Below are 27,227 nucleotides of genomic sequence, written 5' to 3'. Positions count from 1 at the left end.
AACTGCACTCAAGAGTACTGAAGGTCCATTTAACACCCTGCAGCAGTAATTTAGATACTGAAAGCAGCAGACCAGGAAGAATTGTAATAAGAGATGTAGCAGAGAGAAGTGTCAGAAGACCTAGTTGGAGTCCTATGTCAACCTCTCTTCACTTCATTTTTCTCACAAATAAATGAAATGATTATACTAGATGATTGAGATCCCTCATAGCACTATATGTCATTTCTTTAAATTTAAATAATTTAAGTTATAAATATATCTAAGCATGCATCTCAGCAAACTTTATTTGTAAATAGGATTTCATCTGGTATTATTCCAGTTGTTATATAACAATTATTGCTGTAGAGTCCAGAGCTACAACACATCCAAAGAAAGGCAGTGTCATATTAGGTAACCTGATTCAATCTGATTTCAACAAACATTTATTAAGTATCTACTAAGTTCTACTCTGTACTAGGTTGAAGGTCTAGAGCATAGATTGTAATAAAAAAAGAAATGATGTTTTTAATTGAATATATGTGTCTTCAAACTCTTTCCTATTCTTGTATACAAGATATGCTAAGGTTTTTAGTCTGAGAATAACTACACTGACATTTAAGGTGGAGAAACTAAGAACTTGTTAAGGGCTGAAATTCTTGAGTCAATGCATTGGGGTCGAGCAATTGAGTACTTGAGGCTAATTACCGATTGGACAATACTCTATAGCAGGGGTTCTGAAACTATGGCCAGCAGGCCAGATACAGCCCGCTGAGGACTTTTATGCGGCCAGCTGGGTTATGGCAAAATCAGGCCAGAAGTGACATTCGACCTAAATTCGCATTAGCAATGCACACTTCCAGCTCTGGACTGAGGCTGCAGAGACAGAGTGTGAGGCGAGTTCCCAGCAACTTGTGAACAAGTTTTCAAGTTGCCAAGCTAATAGCACGCACTGGCAGACCATTCGTGGAGGGAGAATTTGTTAAAGAATACCTTCTTTCTGTTGCCAAAGAGATGTGTCCAGAGAAGGCCAATTTATTTAGCTCAATGAGTCTTTCAGAATTTACAATTACACGGAGGATTGAAGAAATGGGAGACAATCTGCATCAGCATTTGCAAAACTCCACAAAAAAAATTTCATATTTTTCCTTGGCACTCCACGAAAGCAATTATGTTTGTGATTCTGCACAACTTCTAATTCTTATTCGTGAGACAAATGATTATTTTGAAGTCTTAGAAGAGCACATCACTGAAGTGGGACTCTGTTATGAAAACTGTGGTATCTTGTGTTAACTTCATTAGAGATAATGCAATAAATCACAATTTCAGGAATTTCTGTCTGAGCTAAATGTTGAGTATGAAGATGTTCTATATCACACAGAAATCTGTTGACTGAATCGAGGGAGAGTTTTGAAACGTTTCTATGACTTACTTACACAGATTACAACTTTTCTGCTTTCAAAAAACAAAGAAGTACCAGAGCTCAATGATGCAGAATGGAAATGCCACCTTGCCTTTCTTACAGATGTAACAGAGCTACTCAACAATTTCAATATGCAACTTCAAGGAAAGGGAAAGCCCATCTGTGATATTCAATCACGTGTCAAAGCATTTGATGTAAAATTAGGCCTCCTCATCAAACAAGTGAAGGAGGAAAACTTCTGCCATCTCCCCACAACTCAAAATCTGTTAACAGAAAAACTGCTGATTTCATTCCCAAACAAAACATGTGTGAATTCATTGGAAAAATTGCAAAAGGAGTTCCAATTTAGATTTAAAGAGCTTCATCTCCATGAACAGGACATAAAGCTTTTCCGTAACCCATTTTCTATTGACATTGAAAATGTGGATACAATTTACCAAATGAAACTGGCTGAACTGCAGAATTGTGACTCTGAAAGACGCATTCAAGTCAAGCAGCCTTCATAATTTCTATGCATCTCTCCCCTCTGAGACATATCCTCAACTCAGGAACCATGAACTCAAAATGGCAACCATCTTTGGCAGCACTTATGTCTGTGAACAGACTTTTTCTAGAATGAAACATTTGAAATCTCCAACCAGATCAAGACTAACAGATGCACATTTGCATCACTTGTTACGACTAGCAGTGACAAATATGGAACCAGACATTGACCATCTCATTAGCCAAAAGCAAGCCCATAGTTCCCATTGAAATACTGGTTAAGTTTGTTGATTTAACTTTACTTCATTTTAAATATTGAATTTGTTCCCGTTTTGTTTCTTCACTTCAAAATAAGATATATGCAGCGTGCATAGGAATTTGTTCATAGTTTTTGTTTTTACTATAGTCCAGCCCTCCAACAGTCTGAGGGACAGTGAACTGGGCCCCTATTTAAAAAAGTTTGAGGGCCACTGAATCCTTTCCTTTTCTAAATGGAGAAACTAGGCCCAGGTACTAACTGCTCTATAGGAATATGCTTGGAAAATGGCCCTTCCCACTATCCTGTGCTGGCCCAATTGTTTGGTGTATATAGAGAGAATTGTGGGAGGGATTAGGGGGTGCAGTGAGTGAGACTAGCTAGGGTTTCTTCTGCAGTGAGGTCGCAGAGATCCTACGCGTCCACTCTCTCTTCATTTCTACCACTAAAGACCAAGAATAAAGACTTTTACTTATCCTGACTCTGGCTGATTCTAAGGTACACAGCGTCCTAACGCGGTCGCCACAGCAACTGACCATCAGCCCTAGAGAGTGTATGTCAATGGAGAAAAAGTGAGGTGTATGAGTATTATGAAATGTCATGAACCCCCAAATTAAGCCTATATACCTGCTACTGAGGAAAAAGAAGCATTTTAGATCTGAATTATTTCAACAGACCATTTCACTATGTCTAAATAAACACAGAAAGAATTTTTGGATTTCATAGGCTTTAGCTCTGAAAAGGGCTTCAAGAAATAATCTAGTTCAATACTTTTTATCTTACAGATAAGGAAAACAAGGCCCCTAAAGGTTAAGTGACTAGAATCAAACTTGGAACTCAAAGCCAGGTTTTCAATTGGTAGGGTTAAGAGAGAGGAATTCCTGAATCAGTCAGTCACTTAATTCAATAAGCATTTATTAGGTACTTGTTTATGCCTATTGCACTGTGTTAGGCACAAGTTTAAGAGATGAAATAGTCCCACTATTTATACACTAAATAACTAATATATAAAGAGCTATATACTATTATCTCACATTTTATATATGGGGATGGTTATACCCTTGATCTTGTCATCAACCACAAATGATAAGCCACCACAATAATTCTGAAATTCATTGTAATCTCTGTCCTCACATCTCTCCCAGTACCTAAAACTATTCCCTGTATTCAACACAATCTCCAGTTATTCTACTCACCCCAGTTTCAACTGGTTCCTCACTGCTGCACAACAATTCTACTTCTTCCTGATGAGCTTCTATTTCTTTCAGCAAGAAATCTTTCAAGTCTTCTCTTTTCTTCAAGCAATTGGCGTGACCTCTTTCTACTCTTTACTTCCACCCCTCATGTTCACTGAAATCTGACCTACATTTACTTACAGAAATGCAATCCTATAGGCATCTTAAATGCATTATATTCAAAATCTCTTGTACTTGTCCTCTTTCCTCTACTTAGACTACAACCAAGCTAATTCAAGCCCTCATCACATCTCATCTAGATTGCAGAAATTTCTTCCTAAATGGACTCCTTCCAGATTCTCCTTTCTCATTTTTTTATTATAGTTGCCCGGCACAACAGGTTATTGATATATTTCTTGTTGTTGATAATGTAGGAGATGAGCAACTATTAATGATTTCTAAATATGAGTGTGGCAGAATCATGTGCTAAGGTATAGAGACCATATAGCTATGGTAATGGAAAGGGACAGACAGCCAAGGCTTGCCAATTGACTGAATTTGAGGAGTACTAGAGGTTTAGGTAATCAGAGACACCTCTTTAGGGAAGAGAGTGGTACAACTTATAGAAATAGGAGGAACAGAAGAAGGTTTGGGGGAACATGATGATGATTTTGGAACAAGCAAATCCAAACCTTAAATGGAAATTCTTTACAAAAGAGTTTGGTAGATCTGCTGTTTATGCTAAGTGTTCAGCATAATCAGTTGACCCTTGATTCCACAGTTTATAGGATCTAGAGAGCCAAAACTATAGATTCCTATTGTTTAACATTTAAATGAATCCACCCAAAGAAATAATCACTTGCTCCTGGAGAGTATTATTGTTGCTATGTAGACAATCATTCAAAATATTGTTTTTGACAAAACTGCTGAATCAATGACACTATATTTTGCTATATTAAGTCCTTAATGAGATGGTTTTGAAGAAAGTTTGAAAATATCACTATTTACATACCTATGCCTTTCACACAGTCCACTCCTGTCACTTTGTCAGCACCCAGTGACACAAAAGAATCAAAAACATTGTACAGGACCTAAAAGGAGAGAAAATCAATCAAATAAGAATTCATCCTATTTTGGACATCAAATGATTCCTCCTACTAATAAGTTCTGATTTAACAGATTGTGGAATATAGGACTGTGGCAGAGATGGGGAGGAGGAAGGGAAAGGAACCAGTCTAGTTTGGAAACAAAACTGTTGGAAGGAAAAATCATCATGGAATAATAATAATCAACATTAAAAAAGCCAAAAATAAGACAGAAAGATGAAATGCAATACATTGTCTATTCAATGGGAGGAGGAAAGAACATTCTGAACTTATCTTTTCAAATAAATAGTGAAATTCAGAATTGTGTGCATATACACACCATGGCTTTCTGTAAGATCACCTGTTAGGAGGCACATCTGGCACATTTCCTTATTATAATAATGTGACAAAACACATAATTCAATAAATCATGATTATCAAATGCACATATTTTTAAAAAGTGACTTTAGTGTTGTTTTGACTCCTGGCTTGTGGGATCCTCACCCCCTGTAGTCTATGTGGGTGTTGATGTTTAAACATTATCCTATCAAGACATTGAGATAAAAAGCTAAGAAACTTGATCCTACATAATTGCTTTTCCTCACTACAGCTTGTATAGACAGCTGTGTTTTCTGTGTCTGAGTTCTTTTAATATGATGCTAGTTTCTACTCCTTTTCCAGAAAATATCTCACAAATACTAAAACAGTATAACATTTTATTTTCATAACCCAGAAAAGGGGGTGTCATTAGGGATGTAATAAAATGGAACAGTTTAGCATTCCCTACAGGTTAATTTTGCCCTCCCCCCCCCCAGTCTAGGCATTCATTCTCTGCAGTAGAGAAATGTTAGGTTTTACCCCACCTGCCAAGTATGACACTGTCACATGTTGAGAATCAGTTCTAAGCAGACCTATGACTATTGGAAAGGAGAATACAAGAAGGCATATATTCTCCAATCTGGTAAATAGCTCCACTAGATTTCAAATCATTTCTGTCATGTGATATGAACATCAACTTAGGATCATAAATCTAGAGCTTAGAAGGGACCTTTTTAAGGTCATCTACATCAAGCTTATCATTTTACAGATGAAGAAATTGAGTACCAGAGTGAGAAATAGCAACTTGAACCCAAATTCTTTGACATTAAATCCTTTGACTTGCACCCCTTTTTCCATTGTACCACATGAAGTGCCTTATTCTTCTAGACCCAGAATCTAGTGATCTTGTGCTAGAAAAAGAGAATTGATGTGAATATCTGGAAGTTACCTAAAGGTGTGATGAAAATGAGTCACAATGAATGGATCCAACCATTTTGGAGAGTAATTTGGAACTATACTCAAAAAGTGTTATTACTGGGCTTATATCCCAAAGAGATATTAAAGAAGGGAAAGGGACCTATATGTGCAAAAATGTTTGTGGCAGCCCTTTTTGAAGTGGCTAGAAACTGGAAAATGAATGGATGCTCATCAACTGGAGAATGGTTGAGTAAATTGTCATATATGAATGTTATGGAATATTATTGTTCTATAAGAAATGACTAGCAAGATGAATACAGAGAGGCTTGAAGAGACCTACATGAACTGATGCTGAGTGAAATGAGCAGAACCAGGAAATCATTATACACTTCAACAACAATACTATATGAGGATCAATTCTATGGAAGTGGATATTTTCAGCAATGAGAAGATCCAATTCAATTCCAAATGATCAATGATGAACAGAACCAGCTATACCCAGAGAAAGAACACTGGGAAATGAATGTGGATGATTTGCATTTTTGTTTTTCTTCCCAGGTAAAACCTTCTGAATCCAATTCTTCTTGTGCAAGAGAGCTGTACAGATATGCACACATGTATTTAAGATATACCTTAACATGTTTAACATGTATGAGGCTGCCTGGCATCTAGGAGAGGGGGTGGAGGGAAGGAAGGGAAAAGTTGGAACAGAAGTGATTGCAAGGGACAATGTTGAAAAATTACCCATGCATATGTTCTGTCAATAAAAAGCTATAGTAAAAATAAAATGAAATACAAAAAAGAAAAAAAGAAAATGAGTCACAATAACTCTGAAGTACCACTATACCTCACAGATTGACTAAAATGACAGGAAAAAATTATGATAAATGTTGGAGATGTGGAAAAGCTGGAATACTAATAAATGTATTAATTGGTAGGGTTATGAACTGATCCAACCATTCTGGAGAACAATTTGAAAGAGAGCTATCAAACTGTTCATACCCTTTGTTCCAGCAATATCTCTCTACTGGACCTGTATCCCAAAAAAAGATCAAAATACAGGGGAAAAGACCCACATGTGCAAAAATGTTTGTAGTAGATCTTTTTGTAGTGGTAAGGAACTGGAAAGTGAGAGGATGTCCATCAGTTGGGAGAATCGCTGAAAAAGTTTTGGTATATAAATATAATGGAATATTATTGTTCCAAAATAAATGAAAAGCAGGATGATCAGAAAGACCTGGAGAGACTTACATGAACTGATACCAAGTGAAGCAAGTAAAACCAAGAGAATACTGTACACAACATTAAAAAGATAATACAATGATCAATTCTAATGGATGTGGTTCTTTTCAAACTGTGGGGTGATTAAGGCTAATTTCAATAGAGTTGTGATGGAGAGAGCTAATTGCACCCAGAAAGGGGACTATGGTGACTGACTGTAGATCACAACATAGTATATCTTCACCTTTTGTTGTTGTTTGCTTGCATTTTTTTTCCTCATTCCCCCCCCCCCTTTTTGATCTGACATTTCTTGTGCAGCCTGATAAACATGGAAATATGTTTAGAAGAATTGCCCATAATCAACCTATATTGTATTGCTTGCTTTCTAGGGGAATGGGGAAAGGGAAAGGGAGGGGAAAAAAACTTGGAAAATGGGGTTTTGCAAGGGTGAATGTTAAAAATCTTTGCATGTAATTGGCAAATAAAATGCTATTATTATAAAAGTGGAAATAAAATGACCCTCAAAAACAGATTTTATTCTTGCTAAACTCTGTTGGTTAGGCTGTTGGGATGAAATAAGAATTGTTTTATTTAATAAAGATATTAAATACAAAATCATAGGATTAAAAAAAAAAGCAAATTTTTAGCTGCTTTTTCTTTTCTCTTCTTTTTAAAAAGGAATTATAGGTCACAGAAAACAAGGATGAATTCTATCAAATCTACATATATATATATATATATATATATATATATATATGTATATATATATATATACTCATCTATCAAATAATTAAAACTACTTGGAACTTCAAGATAAATAAAATGTTGAGTTGCTGTTGGTAGTTTAGTAATTATAGAAACAAAAAATAGTGATAGAGTTGTACCACTTGACCTAAGGTTAGAGATAATTCATCTTATTAATTCCCAAAATATTACCAATGAGAATATTCTGGGAACCAAATATGGATGCTCAAGCCCTGATCTATTTTTTTTTCTGATTAAATAAACAAAACTATACAGAACAAACACAATATTCTTATTGAAAAATAGATCCATTTTCACTCCCTCAAATGGTAATCAATAAATCAAAGCACTTACTAATGAAAACAAAAACGTTTTTTAGAGAAATGTCTTTTAGAAATGGAGAATTAATTATATTTAGTACCATCAGTTTGATTTCACTTTTGTATGTGAGTACCTTATGGATAGTTTTCATAGATTTTTATATGTGTGTGTGTGTGTGTGTATATATATACACACACCTTATCCATACTCTGCACACACATATAAATAGTGGTGCTGGATCTTTCAGGTTGTTTTAGCTTCTTTATTTCAAAAAAAGACAATGGCCAAAACCAGATTCATATTATAGGAAAATGGACAATGGTTGTGTAATATCAAGCAGTGTTATTTGATTTTCATAATTCTTTTGCTTAATGTAGCTAGTACATACATAGCCTTTTATACTATATTCAGTTATATAACTCTAATATAGGTCAAATGCTTCTTTCTGTGTTATTCCTCCCTAACACGTGGGCAGCATGATAAATGGTAGCATCAGAAATATACAAGTGGGGCACTCCAGCCCTACATGAATTGTTCCCTACCCTAACCCACATCTGCACACCTGCCCTTCTTGCCTTTAAGATTACTGCAATTCTAGGAGTTTCAATTCTCCAAACAAGTATCCAAGGGAAAGGAAACTCTGTGTGTGTGTGTGTGTGTGTGTGTGTGTGTGTGTGTGTGTGTGTGTGTAGGTAAGAAGTGATAAGATAGTAGAGGCAGTCAGAATATATACTTGATGCTGTCAAAACTGGAGTCTTCCTGTTTGTAGGTCACTAATTTCCAACATTAATTTTTCAACATCTTGGAGGTGTCTCCAATTATGTCAAAGGTTGTGAAATTCTCAAAAAAGTGAGTTGGTTTTTTTTTTTTTTTTTTTTTTTTTTTTTTATGTTTTGCACTTTAGAAGAGAGAGAACACATTACACAATAAAATAAACAATTGGGAACTTTGGGAGAAAAAATTGTTGTGTTAATCTCCAAGAATTTATTATCCTTTTTCAGTAAATCAGTAAACAGGATAATGCAAATTGTCTTATCAGATCTAATAATAGAACACTCTAAAAAGTGTTCTGTTGATTGATTAAATAGAACACTGGGTCTATACTCCAGAGGAAAAAAATCTGTCTTTGTCGCTCTCTCTATTCTTGTGTCTGTTTGCTCTCTCTCTCTGTCTCTCTATCTCTCTGTCTCTGTCTCTCTCTGTCCCAGTTTCTCTGTCTGTCTCGCTCTGTGTCTGTCTCTTTCTTCTCTATCTCTGATTCTCCATGTAACTCTCTCTCCTTTCTGTATCTCTCTTTTTGTATGTCTGTTTCTCTTCTCTCTTTCTATCTCTGTCTCTCTCTGCCCGCCTGTCTCTCTCATATAACCATGAATGAAGCCCAGAGTATGACTTGCCCAGAGTCATTCTCTACAAGGTGAAGGTATGGGTAAAACAGACTAGCAATTCTGCACCATGATTTTTTCAGCACACTGTCACAATTATAATATAATTCCAGATGATTTAAAGCTTAGAAAAGACCATAAAGATTTAGGATACAGTCTAACCCCTTTATTTTACAGATGAAGAAACTGAGGGTCAATGAGTTATTTGCCCCAAACCACATGACAAGTTGGAGGTAATAAAGCTGGACTTTGAACACAGGTCTTTTGAATCTAAATTTGTTAAATCACTGTTAAATGGAGATTTATAAAGCAGTTATCTTAGGAGTTGGGAAAGCCAGCAAATTGCTTCACTTTTTTCTTGGTCTGCCCAGCCTGATCAAGGAGAGGATCCTGGAAAGTACTCAAGAGACATCTTGTTTCCCATTGCAGGGAAACAAATTTGTTCTTTGGTTAAAAAAACAAGTTAATATCCTCTTGTATTATAATATTTTACATCCATCTTATTCTTAACGAGCTCTAGGTTCACAAAGTATATTTCTAAAATTACCTAGAGACCATTGATTATCCACAGAAATCTTCCAGTTAGTCCTGTGAGATGGACTATTGTAGTTTAAGTGTTCACACTATAACAATCTATATTATATTTTCATTTCCAGTAGGATTCTATAATTTACTTATCATATAAACTAAAATCCAGAAATAATTCATTTAGTGTCTTAGGAGAAGTTATCATGACTCTTCTACAAATCCAATGGAGGCTTTCACACAAGTAACAAAGAGGAATAGTTGGGGCCTTTCACTCCACTGATCAGGCTGTGGGACAAAAACATTTGAGAACTATTGCTCTTAGTAATAACAATTAAATACTTTGTAACTTTAAATTAGATTTTATAGAAATATATGTGTGGGACTATGTTCACCTGTGAGTTTGAAAATAACTCATGGAAGAAACCTTGTTTTAAAATGTTTGCAACTTCGAATTGAGAGGAAGTAAAATTGGTCAGTGGGGCAGCTGCATGGCACAACGGATATTGAGCTAGGCCCAGACTCAGGAAGACCTGAGTTCAAATACTTCCTACCAACATGACTTTGGGCAAATCACTTCATCCTGTTTGCCTCAGATTCCTCATTGGTAAAATGGGCAGAAGGTAAAGGCAAACCACTTTAGTATCTTTGCCAAGGAAAAAAAACTCCAAAAAAGGCCAGGAAGATTTGAACATAACTGAATAACAACAAAAACAAAGCTGGTGAGAGAGACAGTAAGATGTAATGGATCAAAAGCTAGAGAGTTTGGAAATCAGAAAGACTTGAGACTCATCATAGGCTGCACGACCTTAGACTCATTCATTTCATCTCTGATAGCCTCCAGGGAGCTCTCTAGATGAGGAGCTGATTTGCTTTGTAAAGTTTACTCACTGGGAGCTCTTTATATTAATGAAATAACATGTGGCTTCTCTTTTTTTCTCATTTCCTTCCCCACTTCCTTCTCCTCCCTGGAAGGACTTTTTTAGCTTACTAGTTAAGATAGAAAGCATCAGGAACACCGAACAGCTGGTTGAACTGACATTTAATATGGGGCAAAAGTATTAAATAACATGGTATATAAAGGAGTCAGTAAAATGCTGGATATAAGGGGTCTGGAGAGCTATCAGTTTTAACAACAAAACATGGCAGAAATATTCCTTGATGAGATTATGAATTTCATAAGTAAAAAAAAAAAAATACTGCCAATAGAGTAGATTTAGGTTTCAGTAAAGTTTTCCATTTGGGAGAATCAAACCAAGTTTTATTCTGGTATTGATGGCAGGATCTTTTCATGGCCTATAGAGTAGGAAAGAAAACAGATTGAAGGAATGTATACTTCCCAGGCAGAACTTCTGGTTTGCATGGAATTTCAAATCTGCTCAATTGTTTTAGTCTAAAGTTCCCAACAATTAAAAAAATAAATAAATAAAAGCTGCAATAAAGCTTTAGGGAAAAAAACGACCAAAAGGCAAACCCTTACCACCACTTGCTTACCACAGTGACAGCATCATTCAGCAGTGACTCCCCAAAAACGATGATAAACAGGACATCATTGACATGAACTTCTTCAAAAACAGCCAGGACAGCCACAGGGTCCACTGCAGCTATTAAACTGCCAAACAAGAGGAAATCCAGCAATCCAATATTGAGCTCTCCTAGGGAAAACAAAGCAAGCAACAAGCCACATGGGAAACAAGCACTGAGAAGTACCCCTGGAACAAATTCAGTGGCACTTAATTCCAGGGAAAATTAGTCACATAAAGACTTGTGGATTTGTCAAGAGAATCTTTCAAATGAGGTGGTAAGATAATTCAAGTCCCATTTCAAATGTGTGGGTATTCTTTAGCTATTAGTTTGAAGAACGTACCAGTGGAAACTTTCCCTCACTGAAGGGAGGCCAGGAACCAGGAACCAAGGAACGAAAGGGGTCCTTGGAATTGGAACATTTCACAGGTCGTAAGATCATAGCTTTATATTTAGAAGGGACTTTAGAGGCCATCCAGGCCAACTGCCTCATTTCAAAGGGGAAAACTGCATCTCCGAGGGGTGAAGGTCAGACTTGCTCTTAACTGCATTTCATTAAAAAATCATTTATTATTAAATAATTATTTTTATATATAAGTAAATCAATTAATTTAAATTAATTATATATTATCTATGATACAATGTTATATTTTTATATTATATGATAGTATATATAACATTATTATATTATGTATATTAACTTTGTTATATATAATTATACTATAATTAAATTAATTAACATAAATTATATTATTATAATATCCCTTGGGATAAATTCTTTCCTCATCTCTATCTTTCAGAGTCATTTTCTTCATTCAGGGCTCAACTCAGGGCTACTTATTCAAAGTTCTATTAACTCCCAGTTGCTAGTTTGCATTCCCTCCCCACGTTTACCTTATGTTGTATTTATTTGTATACATGATGTAGTGGATAGATTGACAGTCTAGAGTCAGGAAGAATTGAGTTCAAATGCAGCCTTAGACACTTATTAGCTCTGTGACCATGAACAAGTTATCCAGTCCTGCTGGCCTCAGTTTCCTTATCTGTAAATTGAGCTAGAGAAGGAAATGACAAACTACTCCAGTAACTTTGCCAAGAAAATATCCAATGGGGACCACAAAGAGTTGGACACAACTGAAATGACTAAACAACAACTGCTTATCAATTGCAGTATTTCCCCCATACACTTTTAAAGAACAGCACCTAACATAATATTTGGCACTAGGTAGGGGTTGAATTGAATTTCAGCAACAATACTGACTAGGGTGTGTGTGTGCATCTGTGTATCATACACAGGCATGTTGTGTATCTATGTACATGGACACATGTGTGTGTATGTATGTGTGTATGTGTGTGTTTGTATGGAAAGATCAGTTTGATTTGTAAAGTGGAGATAACATTACTTCACTACATGGTTTATGGAATGGGTGTGAAGAACATGTTTGTAAAACGTGTACTGCTATAGAAATATGAGCTATTACAGTCATCAGCTCACAAACTATTGTCACTAAAGTACAAGGCAATCCCAGAACACAAAATATAAACAAATCAGGTAACAGGCACACAGTCTCATGTTACTCAAAGGCTTAAAGCATTAACCTGTTTCTTCTAAACTCTCCCTATTCTTCCCTGGTGACTACATTCCTTCAAAGGGCTCCATCCTTAGCACCATTGTCTTTTCCTGTCTTTCATTCAGACCTTCAGACTCAATCTGGGCTCTCTAAGTATCTGGCAAGAGAATATTAAAGCAAAAAAACAAAAGCAAAAACCAAACAATGTGAGCTCTAGGTTTACCTCCACTTCAGGTAGAAAATAATCTCCTTAAGGACAACTGAATTCTGATTCTGTTCAAAAAAATTCCCAGACTATATTTTTTCTCTGTGCTTGGCACAGTACTCTGCTTCTTAGCAGTTTCCCATTTTAGAGTTCCTCATTAGAATTTCCCATTTTAATAAATGCATCTATGGTTTTCCTAATTTCTCTCCTGTCTCTGTCTCTCTGCCTTTCTTGTCTTTCTATCTCTCTCTATCTCTTTCTTCCTCTTCTCTTAGACTCTGAAGAAATTACAAATTCCATTATCTTTACTTCTTCACCCACTAAAAATCTATCATCATCTTCTCTAAATATTATAGGATCATTTAAAAGATCTTGTTAAGTTTAGCCTGGAAAAAACTTGGGGATAGAAATAGTAATTGTCTTTTTGTTTGTTTTTAGGCTTTGAGGCTAGGATCAAAGTATCTGGGTCAAATTTGAACTCAGGTCCTCCTAACTTCACATCTGGTGTTCTATCCACTGTGCCACCTACCTGTCCCTAGATAATAGTTCATGGATTAAAGTATGTATTATGGAAGAAAACTTAGACTTGTTCTAATTGACCTCTGAGGGCAAAACTAATGGTAGCAAGTTAAGTGAGTCAGTTACAGGCAGTAAAGAACATGCAAGATTAATTTTAAAAAGAAGAAGAAGAAAGAAAGAAAGAAAGAAAAAAGAACATGCAAGATTTGGAGACAGAGAGACCTGGATTTAAATCCCATCAGTGATATAATACAGCTGTATGATCTTAGGGAAATCATTTAACCTCAAACTCCAATAAAATAATATGTCTAAAGTGCTTTGCAAACTTTGAAATGATGTATAAATGCCATTTATTGATAAAAAGCAAATAGAGGCTTGAGGTAAATAAAAAATAAATCCTAATAAGTCTCTCTCAAAATGGAATAAACTGCCTCTGAAAGTTATATATTCCCTCTCACTGAAACCTCTTAGACAAGTTCCCTATGGAGAAAGTTTCAAGCAAAGGCTGATGCTGGAGGTGTAGGAGAATTTTTATTAAAGAGAAGGGTTAATTTTGTTGTCCTATGAAGTCTTTTCCAATGCTGTGACTCTTCCATTTCCAGGCACATTAGCTTATTAAAAATCTTCATTTTTAGGCAGAGGGTTAGGCTCAAAGATCAAATTTTGTGTCTGACATCTTCTGGCTACATGATCCTACACGAGTCACCAGCCTTCTCAGTATTTCCACCCAAATTTATCAACCCTATAAGTTATAGAACAGATATAGCTCTTCTTCCTTTGGCAGAGTTTTCTCTCTCTGATGGGCACTTTATTCAATGAAATTGCAGGGTCAGCCCATGGAAAATGTCTGTTCCCTATTGAAAAGTCTGCAAGTGGCTCTCTATTAGCAGTGCTGCCTATTATCTCTCTAGTGCTTTTCCTTCTCCCAATCTACCTATTAAGTTATTTGTATCTCATACATATCTCACCTCCTCATTCAGGCTTTTCTTTCTCCCTGAGTCCACAATTTCTCTTGTTTTTGTAGTTTAAATGCAATCACAGTTTAGTGCTTAATTATTCTCGAATTGTTTTACATGTGTTTATCTTGACTGTAGCTATATAAACTCCTTGAGGGCAGAGTCTATGTATCTCCTAGATGCCTAATGTAATATAGTGATATTAAAGTCAAAAGGTCAGAGTTCAAGTTTATACTCCCACACTTGCTTTGTAACTTTGTAAGCCAAGTCATTAAACATTTAGGCCTCATAGATATGTGAGTTCCCACACTATCTTTTCTTGAGTTATTTCCTGGTATATATAAACACAATTTAAAATCTCAAACTTACATTTTATCATATTCAGTCCACCAGTATGGAATTCCATGAATCTACAATGATTGCTGAATTTAGGGGTAGTTCTCTATCATTCCTCCCAACCTAACAATACATTCCCACAAATTTGTATGAAATGGCTTCTCTCTCAAATTTTCTTTTAAAGATTTTGAAATATTAATGAATTCTTAAAGGATTAAAGTTTCTAAAGGAGTTTGTTTCCACTGTCTATTAAAACCTAGACCTACCCACTATGATCCCCACATGAAATGTAGTAATTGATATTCTATAGGTCCAATTAAAATAAGCATTACAAACATTGCTTTCATTCCCCCCTTAGATCTCACATAAAATTTCAGCATATTCCTCTTTAATGCACTTCACATAATGCTGTGTATTATGGTTGTCTGTATTTATATCTTATCCTCCAGGAGGAATGGTAAACAAAGAAATTTGGGATCAAAGGACTCTATCATTGTGATGTTGGGCAAATCACTTAGCCAATGTTAGTTAAGCCTCTATTTCCTTGTTTGGAAAATGAAAGCTTTGGACATGATCTCTAAGTTCTCTTCTATCTCTAAATTTATGAACTTATACCATATCCAAACTTGGTATCTCCCTTAATGACCAGAACAGAATTTAACAAATGGAAAGTATTTAAAAATGAAGTCCTTATCTAACATTCAGAATCCACACATGTGTATCATGCACATGTATGCTTTCTCTGTATCTGTGTGCATTTTTACACAAAATTATAAACTAAGATATGATATGTAAAATTATTTCCCTAAATCTCTTCTCTGTCCCACTTTTTAGTCAAAAAGGAGAAAAAAACAAAGAAAGAAGGTGAAAGGAAAAAGGGGGGAAAAGAAAAAAGAAGAAATTTTGATGGATAGTTGTAGGATACAAACACAATAACTTTAAATTGTGATTACTTGGGAATATACATGCTATCAGTTGCCTGCTCTGAGGTAATGCATGTTTCTGTGTGCTCTAAATATGCAATTCTTTAACCCACAAATAGGAGATTAATTTAAAAGAAACTTCTAAAGACTAGGGAGGATTAAAATGAATATCATTGGCTCCAAGCCTCTGACATCATGTTGCAAAGTTTCTGCATGTTGAAAGGGTACTAGCTTTAAGGTGCTAGTTCTAGGATGTTGGCCATTAGAATGCATGACATAAGCAAATTCCAATGAACACAAGCTGATATATTCTCCAGGTACTTCCCCTAAGAAGAACAACATAGGATATTAGTGACCACATCAGTTGGCAATCAAGATCTTGTCTCTCTAAAGGGCATGTCATTCATAAGGAAATGGAAGGGCAGGCACTGTTGAGAAAGCTGTACTTTTGTACTATCTAGTACTAACTTCCCCAGGGCTTGGGGTTTGATATTGCCAATACCACAGGAGTCATTTTGTTAGCTCTTTCCACAAAGTGCATTGTATAGGCATGAATAGGCAGGAGTTAATTTTTCAATTGTAAAATTTATGTATAATCTTATTAGTCTTTGGAAGTATAAATTTTACCATTGAGATTCACAAATTCTGATATTCCATTTCAGTAGAATTTGAAAATGCAAATTTCTCACACCTTTCATGTACTCTCTGGATTTCAAGCACAAGTGGATTTCAGATATAAATTCCCCTTCAAGGTCAGTCAATCTTTAAACATTAGTTACTCCTACCATTTTCTCCATAGTTACACTTTTGCTCATGCCATAGTTGTGCCCCTTATGAAGGCCACAAAAATAAACCAAACAATTTGGTCAAACTATCAGTTCAGTTATAAGAAAAAATCAGTAAAATTGGTAATAGGCTACAAGGTAGATAGATGGAACCCTGGATCATATCATAACATCAAAGATAAAAAGCTGGGTAGGACCAAAGCCAACATCCTAGTAATTCTCTACATTTTTTCAAGTCTGTATCTCAAAAAGCCAACCTGAAGCATGTCATATCTTATGCCAATAAAGTTTTGGCCCTGTCTACTTTATTGAACATTTGGCCACTGTGCTAGCTCCCAGTTGATTTAAGAGAACTTAAATTTCATCTAGTATGAATGATCATGTCTAATTAACATGGGAGATCCATCTAATCAAACTGATGAGTAATGTGTAATGATTTGTATACAACCTCCCCAGAAGGCTGTCAGATGACTTGTGACCTTGGGAGAAATCAAACTCACTTCCATTATCACAGAAGAGGTCATTACTATTAGGAATTGCTTTGTTTCCATATAGTAGAGGGTAGATAATGCTTCCCTAAGTTTTCAAATTATTTATTGCAAATTCCTATCTCTGGAGCCAAAAGTTTCTATCTGAGTAGTTATCTAGGGGTAGTAGAAAACAAAGGGGGAGACCTCTATGGTTAACTTTTCTAAAATCCATTACTGTACAAAGAAAAAACAGTGCCTTCTCTTACCTTCCTTGCCTGACTTCACGGCCAAAGTACTATAAGTGTGCTCTTCTATGACTCAAAAAAATCCATTACAATCCTAATTTAAGCTGATTCAGAGAAACAAAGGCTAGCACCAATCAGACCTAATTAACACTCCTCTCTTAGGGAAGAAGTTCTTAATCTTTTTTTGTGTGTGTGTCATGAATTCCTGGGGCAGTTTGATGAAATCTATGACCTCTTCTCAAAATAATGTTTCTGAATTCTTAAAATAAAATAAAAACATAGGATTACAAAGAAAAACAATTATATAAAAATAGTTATCAAACTATTAAAAAGAAATCCACAGATGCTGTGTTCAGGACTATTGTCTTAGGGGGTTATAAACCCACTGGACAAAGACTAGATAATTTTCTATTGTACCACCTCATATTTATTTAGTATCCATTGAGTAATCACAATGATGATGATGATGATGATGATGATTATATGAAGATAGGCAACATGACAGTCAATAGTAAGGAAGACATGGATTCAAGTTCTATCTCTGACACATGGTAGTTGTGTGACTTTGGGTAATCATTTAATTTTTTAGTGTTCCAATGTTCTAAGATGATAAGGTGCAGAACTCTTGTTGATCTGCATTGGCAAATGAAATTCCTTTTGGGAAGCTACCCACACTATTATGATCATAAATCTAGCAAAAAAAAAAAAATTACATGAAACTGAAGAGTCATCATGTTTTGACATCAATTCAGATAGTGGTATTTTCAGATCATTTTTACATCACTAGGTGATTTCTATCCTTATTAGTGATAAATGTAATGTTCTTGGCCACTATGTAATGATGCTGTTATAATAAATAAACATAGCTTAGAGTAGGCATAAAGTGAATACTGTTATTATTGTTGCTCTTAAAGATACATTCTAACCAGATTCCTTTATTTTGTAACATCCTATTGCCATATACTTATTTCACAGTTTATAGGATTCAAAAGTTCTCAGGAAAGAATTTTTCTAGTTTTTTCTTGTTCAAACTAGTTTCCTTCATCTTAATAACTTCTGATCATGAAGCAATTAGGATTTCTTTATTTTGGAAATGAGCTTCATAAATTAGACACCAGAAAACAGTGGTAATTTGTTTCAATAAAAAGTACTGATATTCTCTGCATACTTTATTTGTTTATGAAAGTTGCTCCAAGTTTGCAATAACTATGTACAAAATGGGCAAAATTCTTGCAGGAATTCAAAGAAATTTCTAGAGCAGGAAGATCACCACTTTGATAACCATATTCAATATAAAGTGTTAATTGATCTCAAAAACCAGGAACTATAAATATCTGTTGCTTCTTGATGTGAAAAAGGGTGATAATAGGTCCAGAAGATAGAATAAGAAGATAGAATATTTGGTCAGCAGAGCTATTTAGACTAGCACCATACCAACTCAGCCAAAATGCCAGTTCAGAGTCATGTGGGCCAATCAGCTCTGCTCTGATTCTTGACCTGTGTTCCACGTGTGTCCTGATAGTCACATAAATCCATTCTCCACAAATGGAAAAGCAAATTGGAAAAATGGCCTATAAATTGTGGGTTATTTGCATCATCTTGATATAAGAATAGTAAAACATTTTGCCTTTTTTTAGGAGCAGAATCCCAGATTAAAGCAATTAGGCATAGTATACATAGTACACAATAAGGAATAATTCCTACAATAGACCATATGAGCCTAGAGTATATCACCCATCAGAACTCAAAGATAGCCTAGGAAGCAAAACTGCTGTGATAGTACAAAAATTTTTAAACAGATAAAAAATAATAGACTTAGTTGCCACTGACATGATAAATAATGTCATCCTGAAGACAATAGGTTCACAAGAATGAGATAATATAAGGTGACTATTTAGAGATTGCAACAAGTTGATTCATGTATAGATATACCAAAGTCTACTGAACTGAACTGTTGGTACATATCATATCTTTTTTCAGATTGCTCCCTAATAAAAATAAAATTTTCCCATTTGTTTCTCAGGTGCTAAGACCTCAATAATACCAATCAACAAAGCAGGCCTGGGAAGGAACATGTGTGGATTGCAGTGTCGAGGGAAAAGTCACGTGTTAATTAAAATGTAATTCAAGGTTATGATATCAATCTGTCAAAGCATACACCGTCTAATATGGACCTTTGATCGTCTCTTTCCTAATGCATCTTAAATACAATGAAGTATAATAAGGGCCTAGAGAAAAGAGATTCTTATTCATGTTGCTTCCATGGTTCAGGATTTAAATAAGATGGGGAATTTGAAAATTCTTACATCCAATAGTTATGTCTAGAGAAAAATGAATTTGGTGTATTTGGGTTCAAATGGTGAACAAAAAAAGCACTGCTATTTTTAAAAATGAAAAATAGGAAAAAAGAAAATTCTTAAATAATTACTGTAGCATTCTGCCAAAATTTGAGGGAAGCATATTTTATTGAGAGCCATAGGAGTGGCTCTCCCAACTTTGCATTTTGGCTCCCAAATTGAACAGTGAGAGCTGCAGAAGCTAAATGCATAATCCTAATGAAATGTTAATTGTTCTTGTTTTAGCTAACTGCCATTTTCCTTAGATTAATGTTCAGTGTTGAAGACTTGACTGAGTACAGACCTTAGATTATTTGTTCAAAGACTGTGGCAGATTCACTTAGTATCCCTGTGTACTTGTTTTTCTGCCTATACATACATGAAAATAATAATTTAATTAGAAAGTCTGGATGAAATGCTTTGTAAAGAAGAAGAGATATGTGTGAGAAGTAAGCAACCCAAACTATAATAAGATATATGCCAAACTTCAAGACCATTTTAGACATTTAGTTTAATGTGGAACAGTTGAAAAGAAAATTCTGCATATATTCATTCTCCCAATTTTTAACAGAATGACAAAAATCTTACTATAGAGAGATCTTTTTTTTCTTTTTTTGCTCAAATGCTACATGGTTAAATAGTTATTTATCTATATTAAATAGTTAGTAGCCCTGGCCTTTTCCAAAACATGTTTCTTTTTCTTTTCCTAATAAGATTTTCTATAATTATAGAAGGTGTACAAAGAGGAGAGGAGTAGTTTAGGAAGAGCAGTTACTAACAGTACAAACTGCTGGGAGTGGATGCGTACATCATGGGGAACTGGTAAGGATTGTTCAAAAGTTTTGAAGAAAGGTATATGCCACTGGCTCGCCACATTCCCTTCTATATTAAAAACATTTGTCCTACTGTTCTTCTCCCGAAATCAACAGCACAGGATCCATCCTGATAGAAGTGCCAGAGAAGGGGGAATAGTAGCCATCTCTGGATTGGGATTTAAGATTCACTTTTTCAGGAAGCATATATGTATGCTTTATTTAAGACAATAGTTGTATTTTTCCAAAGTACTATAAACTGAATTTTTATTTTGAATAATATATGGTAAATTAACTAGAGTTCATTATTTGTCTGTAGCCTATGGGAAATATTTTTATAAAGAATCATTTTATGAATAATTATGCCCTAATTTATTTATTTTATAAGTATGCCTACAAATGGATTTTTATTTATTATGCTTTCTCTACCTATAGTTGGAAAGAAAAATTATTTATCCAAGATTTTAAAAGAAATGAGCTACTACTATAACAAATCACTATGTTAAATTAACATTAAGATTTTGGGAATTAAAAATAGCAAAGAAATCCTTATTACCCATGATGCCACTGAGGTAGACTCCATAAAGTGATAAGCCAGTTGTAGCAGCATTCCATACAGTTCCAATAACAGCATACAAAAGGATGGTTCCAAGGTTTCCAAAGAACAGGCGGTTTGGCATAAAATACCCAGCATCTAATACAATGGGCGGCAGCAGGTAGAAGAAGAATACCGTTGGTGTGAGGGTGAAGGAAGCAATGTGGTCTGCAGCCCACACAATTCCTCCCAGAATAAGGCCAAGAACGATGAGCAAAGCACTTTCTGGAACAACACTGGTGACTTTGTGAGACAGGTGAAAAACTGCAAAGAAAAAAATATTTTTTTAGAGTCAGAACACAAAGCATATTTTTCGTTAAAGTAGATTTTTGTTCAGCATCTTGAGGACAAGGAATTTCTACTTGTCTTTGTATTCCTAGCACTTGGAACTACTTTGCATCTTAAGGACTTCTGGTACCTGTGATTTCTATCAGCAAGCATTGTCTCCAATGATATAATTAAAAGCTCTCAGAATCCTTGTAAGATGATTCAATGGGTTTCAATGACCATTTGAACAAAACAAAACAACCTTCCACTTAGTCGCACCCTCTCCCCTTCCCCTCTCAGTCAAAGTCACCACTTGTGGCCCATCTTCCAGGCATGAACATCTTCAAATTTAGCTAGGCCATTTGTCAATGGTTCCATGATCCACCACTACATAGTGCGGAAAGCTTATACCATGGAAGGACCTGCCAATGTTTGCACTCAACTGAAACAAACAATGAAAAACCAGGGTCACCTCTAAGCTTTGAGGAGGTATCAGAGGAGAGCTTTCCTGTAGAAAGTGTTAGCAAAAGTAAGTTTAAATTCTCCCTGAAAGCAGTCTCCTTCCTCTGGCCTATGAGCCTTAGAAATATTCTTGTACTAGGCCCGCTCCTTCATTGATGAAAAATGAAGCACTCTAGGAAATGTTCCACAGTCATGTGATGAGGTTTAGGTTTTGGGGTTCACTTTCAGGGAACCAAATGATGAAGTTTAGATTTAGGGAACCAAAATGAGATTAGGGTTTCTAGTGGTCAAGAAGTTAAATGATAAGGTCTAGTGACAGGTTTGGGGTTCAGGGACCAAATGGAGAGGTTTGGATTTCCTGCATCCCCTTGAAATTTGGCACAAGAGAGTTTTGGGGAACCCCCTTCTGATGGCACAGAGATTCTCTATAAACAGAGAAAGATACAGTGACTGACCTAGAATCATACAGGAGAACAAAATATGACAATTATTTACAAGTGTTTTGAAAGGCTCTTGTGTGATAGAAAAATTATTTTAATTCTGCTTGGCCCCTAAAAGCATACTAGAAATAATGGGATAGTAGTTGTAGAGTCTCCTTATGATGGACATGCCATGTATTTAAAAATGGAGTTTTGATACAGAATTATTTATTATAGCGATTGGGAAGTGAGGTTAGAAATCCTGACAGAGAGGCATAAAATCTCTTTAGGGAAATAGGTGAGGATAAAGAAAGGGTAGTACTGGAAAAGAATTATTCCAGTGGGCAGAGGCTTCCTTGGCATACCATGGCATAGCATGGCATGTTTAGAACCTCTGCAAAGAAAGGATTTTAGGTTGGCTCTTTTATAATAGGAGTTTTGGCTACAAACTGGGTTTCAGCTTGAGCTGAATTTAAATAGAATTAAATGAATTTCTTTAATTCAATAGGGTTGGAATTCTTTTGCTCAGCACTGAACCAATCCCTCCTAGATAACAGAATGAAGTTGTTTATCTTGTTTTCCTCAGGCAGGGTCCCTCACTGAGGCAGAGTCCAAGGAGAATTTCTTCTTCAAGGAGTTTTAGAGTTCCAATGTTCCTTCTTCATTGGGGCATGGTCACTTGTATAGATCAAAGGCTTCCTTGCTAGAGCTTCTTTTTTAATAAACAGATGCACTTGCAAACTGAACAATCCATTTGGTTATAAATTCAACCAAGTGTTCATATTGATAAAATTGTAATATTTTCCTTCTTGGATGCATTTATGTTTAGATCTTAAAAATTCATGGCCTTTTACAGAATATGGATTTAAACATAACCGTTAGTACTTGTTCTGTTTCCTATATGGTTATAAGATTCTCAGATGAAGAATAAAGTATTTTATTTCACTTCTATTTCTCTACATTACATGTGGTATCTTCCCATAGTAGCAATATAAAAAATTCAATGAAAATTTAAATCATTAGCAGCATTTGGTAGCACAAAGGCAGAAAGACATCTTTCTCTTAGATATGCTTCTTCTGCCTCTGGCCTGAGATGTCACTATTTCAGTCAATATACCTTCTTGTTCACTTTTCAGACTAAGAAAATAAGGTGGAAGAAAAACCTTTCCTTGCATTAATCCTAACCTAGTAATAGTTAATATTGACCCAAGAGGAAAAAAAGTGTGTCAGTCACACTTGCTCACTACAGTTGCTTGCTGAAAAGATTTCTCTTACTATTTAAACAATTAAACAATTAAGTCCTTGATTGGCTATCATGGAAATCTAGTGAAGGATAATTTTTTTTTTTTTTGCAAGTTATCAAAAGGGTATAGAGGAACAGTTATATCTAATAGCGAATCAGCCAATGAACTCCAGCAGGACTAGATAACAAGTATTCCAAAAGAAAAGAGACTTTCTTAGCTGGCCTGGAACAGAGATAGGGGCGCAGAAGGTACCTTCTCACAAGTAAATAGTGACTGAACTTATTTTTTTCTGTATAAATTCTATTTCATGGTAAGAATATATGTGATCACAGCATTGTTCCAACAAATAATATTTTAATCACATTTTTAATCTAACCCAAATCAAATTGATGGAGGTTGAAATTCCTTTCTAATTGCCCAACCCATGGCTGACTTTGATTCACAAATCCTGGTCAAAGGTATGCTTTGAATATCTGGGCCCAGTCCCCACTATCAGCTCAGCTTCCCCCAGCCCTCACCTGATCTGAGCTAACTGAAAAGCCCACCAAGAACTTGGAACTGCCCACAATCTTTTGGGTATAAAAGAAACAAGCCGGAATGCCCTCTTTGCAGGAGCCCTCCCAGCCAACACATGGTATCCTTCCAGCCATGTAAGGGTTCCTGCCCGTCTAGGGGCCACCTTTGGCCCTGGTGCCTTTCTAACTTAACTTTACTTCCAAATTCCTACAATAAACCTTTTTATTTATCAATTTAGGTTTTTGGGCCTGTAAATTCATTTTGCAGGGGACACTGTGCCTCATGGGATTATCTATGTGCTGAGAAATGGGGTTCCCCGATTCCTTTCCCTCATTAAAATCATGAAGTAGAATATAGGGTGTCCAGGTAATTTTTTTTTTCCTGAGGCTGGGCTTAAGTGACTTGCCCAGGGTCACACAGCTACAAAGTCTTAAGTGTCTGAGACCAGATTTGAACTCAGGTCCTCCTGAATTCAAGGCTGGTGCTCTATCCACTGAGCCACCTAGCTGCCCCCATGTCCAGGTAATTTAATTATCCAGATACTGTACATAGGATCAGGGATTAAGAGCTAGAAAGAATTTTAACAGATGAGAAAACTGAGGCCAAATGACATAAAGATGGTAAAATATAGAGATAGGATTTAAAACCTAAGTCTTTTGACTTTGAGATTAAAACACATATAGTATAACACTTTATAGGGATAGTAGTGTAAAGGTGATATAAGATATGTCAAACCTATAAACATTTTCTCTAAAATGTAAGGATAATTCTCTACACATTTTTTATCCCTCTATAATCTAACACAGTAGGAGGATGAGAATTTCTCCATAATTATTTATATAAATCATTACATTTCCATTTGAGCATTTCACAGTCAAGAGAAGATGACCCTAGATTCATAAAGACCAATATCTGAACTACAATTATCCAGACATTACCTCTATTCAGTAAGTTTTGTGATGTATTTAATTACTATTTAATCATCTTACTTCATCTTACCCTGCCATAAAAGGATGCTTCCTCTTAAGATTAAAAAATGCAGATCCTATCTCCACTTAACTTATCCTGAGGAATATTTCCATTTCTCTATCTACAACATTTGGAAAAGCATTGGACTTATGGTTGTATGGTCTGAGTTTGAATCCAGGTTCTTATTATTTGTGTATGATTGGGCAAGACTCTGTCTCTCTCTGTATCTCAATTTTCTCATCTGTAAAATATGTGGGTCACACTAGATACAATGTAAGGATCCTTCTAACTTGAGAGATATAATTCTGTATCAAAACTCCATTTTAAATACATGGCATGTCCATCATAAGGAGACTCTATAACTACTATCCCATTGTTTCTAGTACTGCTTTTAGGGGCCAAGCAGAATTAAAATAATTTTTCTATCACACAAGAGCCTTTCAAAACACTTGTAAGCAATTGTCATATTTTGTTCCCCTGTATGACTCTAGGTAAGTCGCTGTATCTTTCTCTGTTACTTAGTTTACTCATTTGTAAACGAAAGGAATTGGAGTAGATAAATTCTATGGTCCTTATGGATAAAACAGCACATACTTTAAAATATAGTGTGGATTTTACAACAATAATATGAAGATGAAACACATAAGATCTACCAAATATTTTCCATGAAATTTAAGGATAATTTTCTTTACCTTCTATCACCTTCTATTCCTAGGACATTCCATTTGCCCTGATGACTTCACTGCCAGTCTGGGACCAAAGACTTCTTTCAACCCACTCTGCATTTCAGGAAATCTATTCAACATTAAATTAGTCCCAAATTGGAGGGAGAGAACCCTGAACTTACCTTATTTCTCTATAACCAGCTGGGCCCCAAGACTCCACTCATCTATTCCTTGAACATTAAGCAGAAACTAGTGACCCACCTTTGTGTCACTTAAGTACTCTGAAATTATTTTGAATATAGTTTGTATTTTTTAAAAATATGAAAGTTGTTCTCTCCCTTTCCCTAACTGAATGTAGGCCCCTTAAAAGCAGGGACAATTTTTTTTTATGTGTTTGTATCTTTAGAGCTAAGTGCCATGTCTGTGACACCTTATATGTTTAATAAATGCTTTGTTTTATTAAATGGAATTGAATATATGACGTGCTAGTATAGGAAAGATATAGAGGATGGAACTTTGGAGAACTATACTTGAAAGAAGAATACTTAAAAAACTCAGTGGAATTCATGAGATAACAATGGTTCTCTTGTTTACATATACTTGGTACTTAGCATGATGATGTAATAGTTCTACAACTGATAAATATAATGTTCCGGCTAGCTTTCTGGAGGTCCTCCGGAAGGGCCTTGGTCTCAGCAGGATAAACAGCAGGAGAATGGACAAGAATAGAGTCCAAAGTCTTTACTGTTTTTTACACAGTCTGTGTCTGTCATAGTCTGACCCAGTCTCCTCCAGCAGTCTGCTAGTCTGCCGGTCTGACTTCTTAGTCTGATTTTGTCCCCAGTTTAAATACCCTATTAAAATTACTTCAACTGTAGAACTATTATTCTGACTGAAAAAGGATAAATCCCTTTTGATCCCAAGAAAGGAAAGGATTTCAGAAGCTATCTGTTACCTTCTAAAATATCCCCAACATGGATTGTCCAGCATCTGCATGATCTCCAATGATGACGGAACCACTTGCCTCCTGAGATAGCCCTTCTACTTTGGTGTAACCAGAATTGGAAGGAAGTTTTAATGCCTGAATCTGCCTCGGGAACTTCCACCTACTATTGCTATTGCTACTACCTAGAACCAAGTTTAACACCTCTAATCAGTCTTTCAAATGATAGTCTTTCAAATTTCATATGACAGTCTTTTCTTCTATTAGCCAAACATTTTCAGCTTCTTCAGCCATTCCTTGTATGTCTCACATCCTAGTTATTCAGTTCTGGATATGTCATAGTTTATCCATATCTTTTAAAAATTGTATTATTTCAGATTGAACACAATACTCCAAATGTGGCCCAAGCAGGGCAAAATGTATTGGTACTATGACTTCCTTCATTAGGATACTACTTAAGACATTTGGGATTAAGTGACTTGCCCAGGGTCACATAACTAGGAAGTAATTAGGCATCTGAAGTTGTATTTGAACTCAGGTCCTCCAGACTCCAGAGACGATGCCCTATTCACTGTGCCATCTAGCTGCCCCTATTATATTTCTTTTAATTCAGCATTAACTTTTTGGCTGCCATAGCA

General features: G+C 35.6%; 1 protein-coding gene across 3 annotated transcripts in view; it reads right to left on the bottom strand.

Annotated features, from left to right (window-relative positions):
• SLC9A3 (solute carrier family 9 member A3) overlaps positions 1–27,227 on the bottom strand; it is a 137,311-nt gene that overhangs the window by 50,736 nt on the left and 59,348 nt on the right. For all 3 annotated transcript variants that reach the window (XR_012484384.1, XM_074279201.1, XM_074279202.1), the window contains exons 2-4: positions 21,066–21,368; positions 11,322–11,482; positions 4,326–4,404 (exon numbers count right to left, since the gene is read on the bottom strand). Coding sequence is in view for 2 of the 3 variants with exons in the window: in XM_074279201.1 (XP_074135302.1) it covers positions 4,326–4,404; positions 11,322–11,482; positions 21,066–21,368 (543 nt within the window). In the remaining variant the exon portion in view is untranslated. The remainder of the gene's footprint in view (positions 1–4,325; positions 4,405–11,321; positions 11,483–21,065; positions 21,369–27,227) is intronic.

This window comes from Sminthopsis crassicaudata, chromosome 1 (genome assembly GCF_048593235.1).
Source record: "Sminthopsis crassicaudata isolate SCR6 chromosome 1, ASM4859323v1, whole genome shotgun sequence".
NCBI lineage: Eukaryota > Metazoa > Chordata > Mammalia > Dasyuromorphia > Dasyuridae > Sminthopsis > Sminthopsis crassicaudata.
This window is presented reverse-complemented; position numbering and strand designations above follow the sequence as displayed.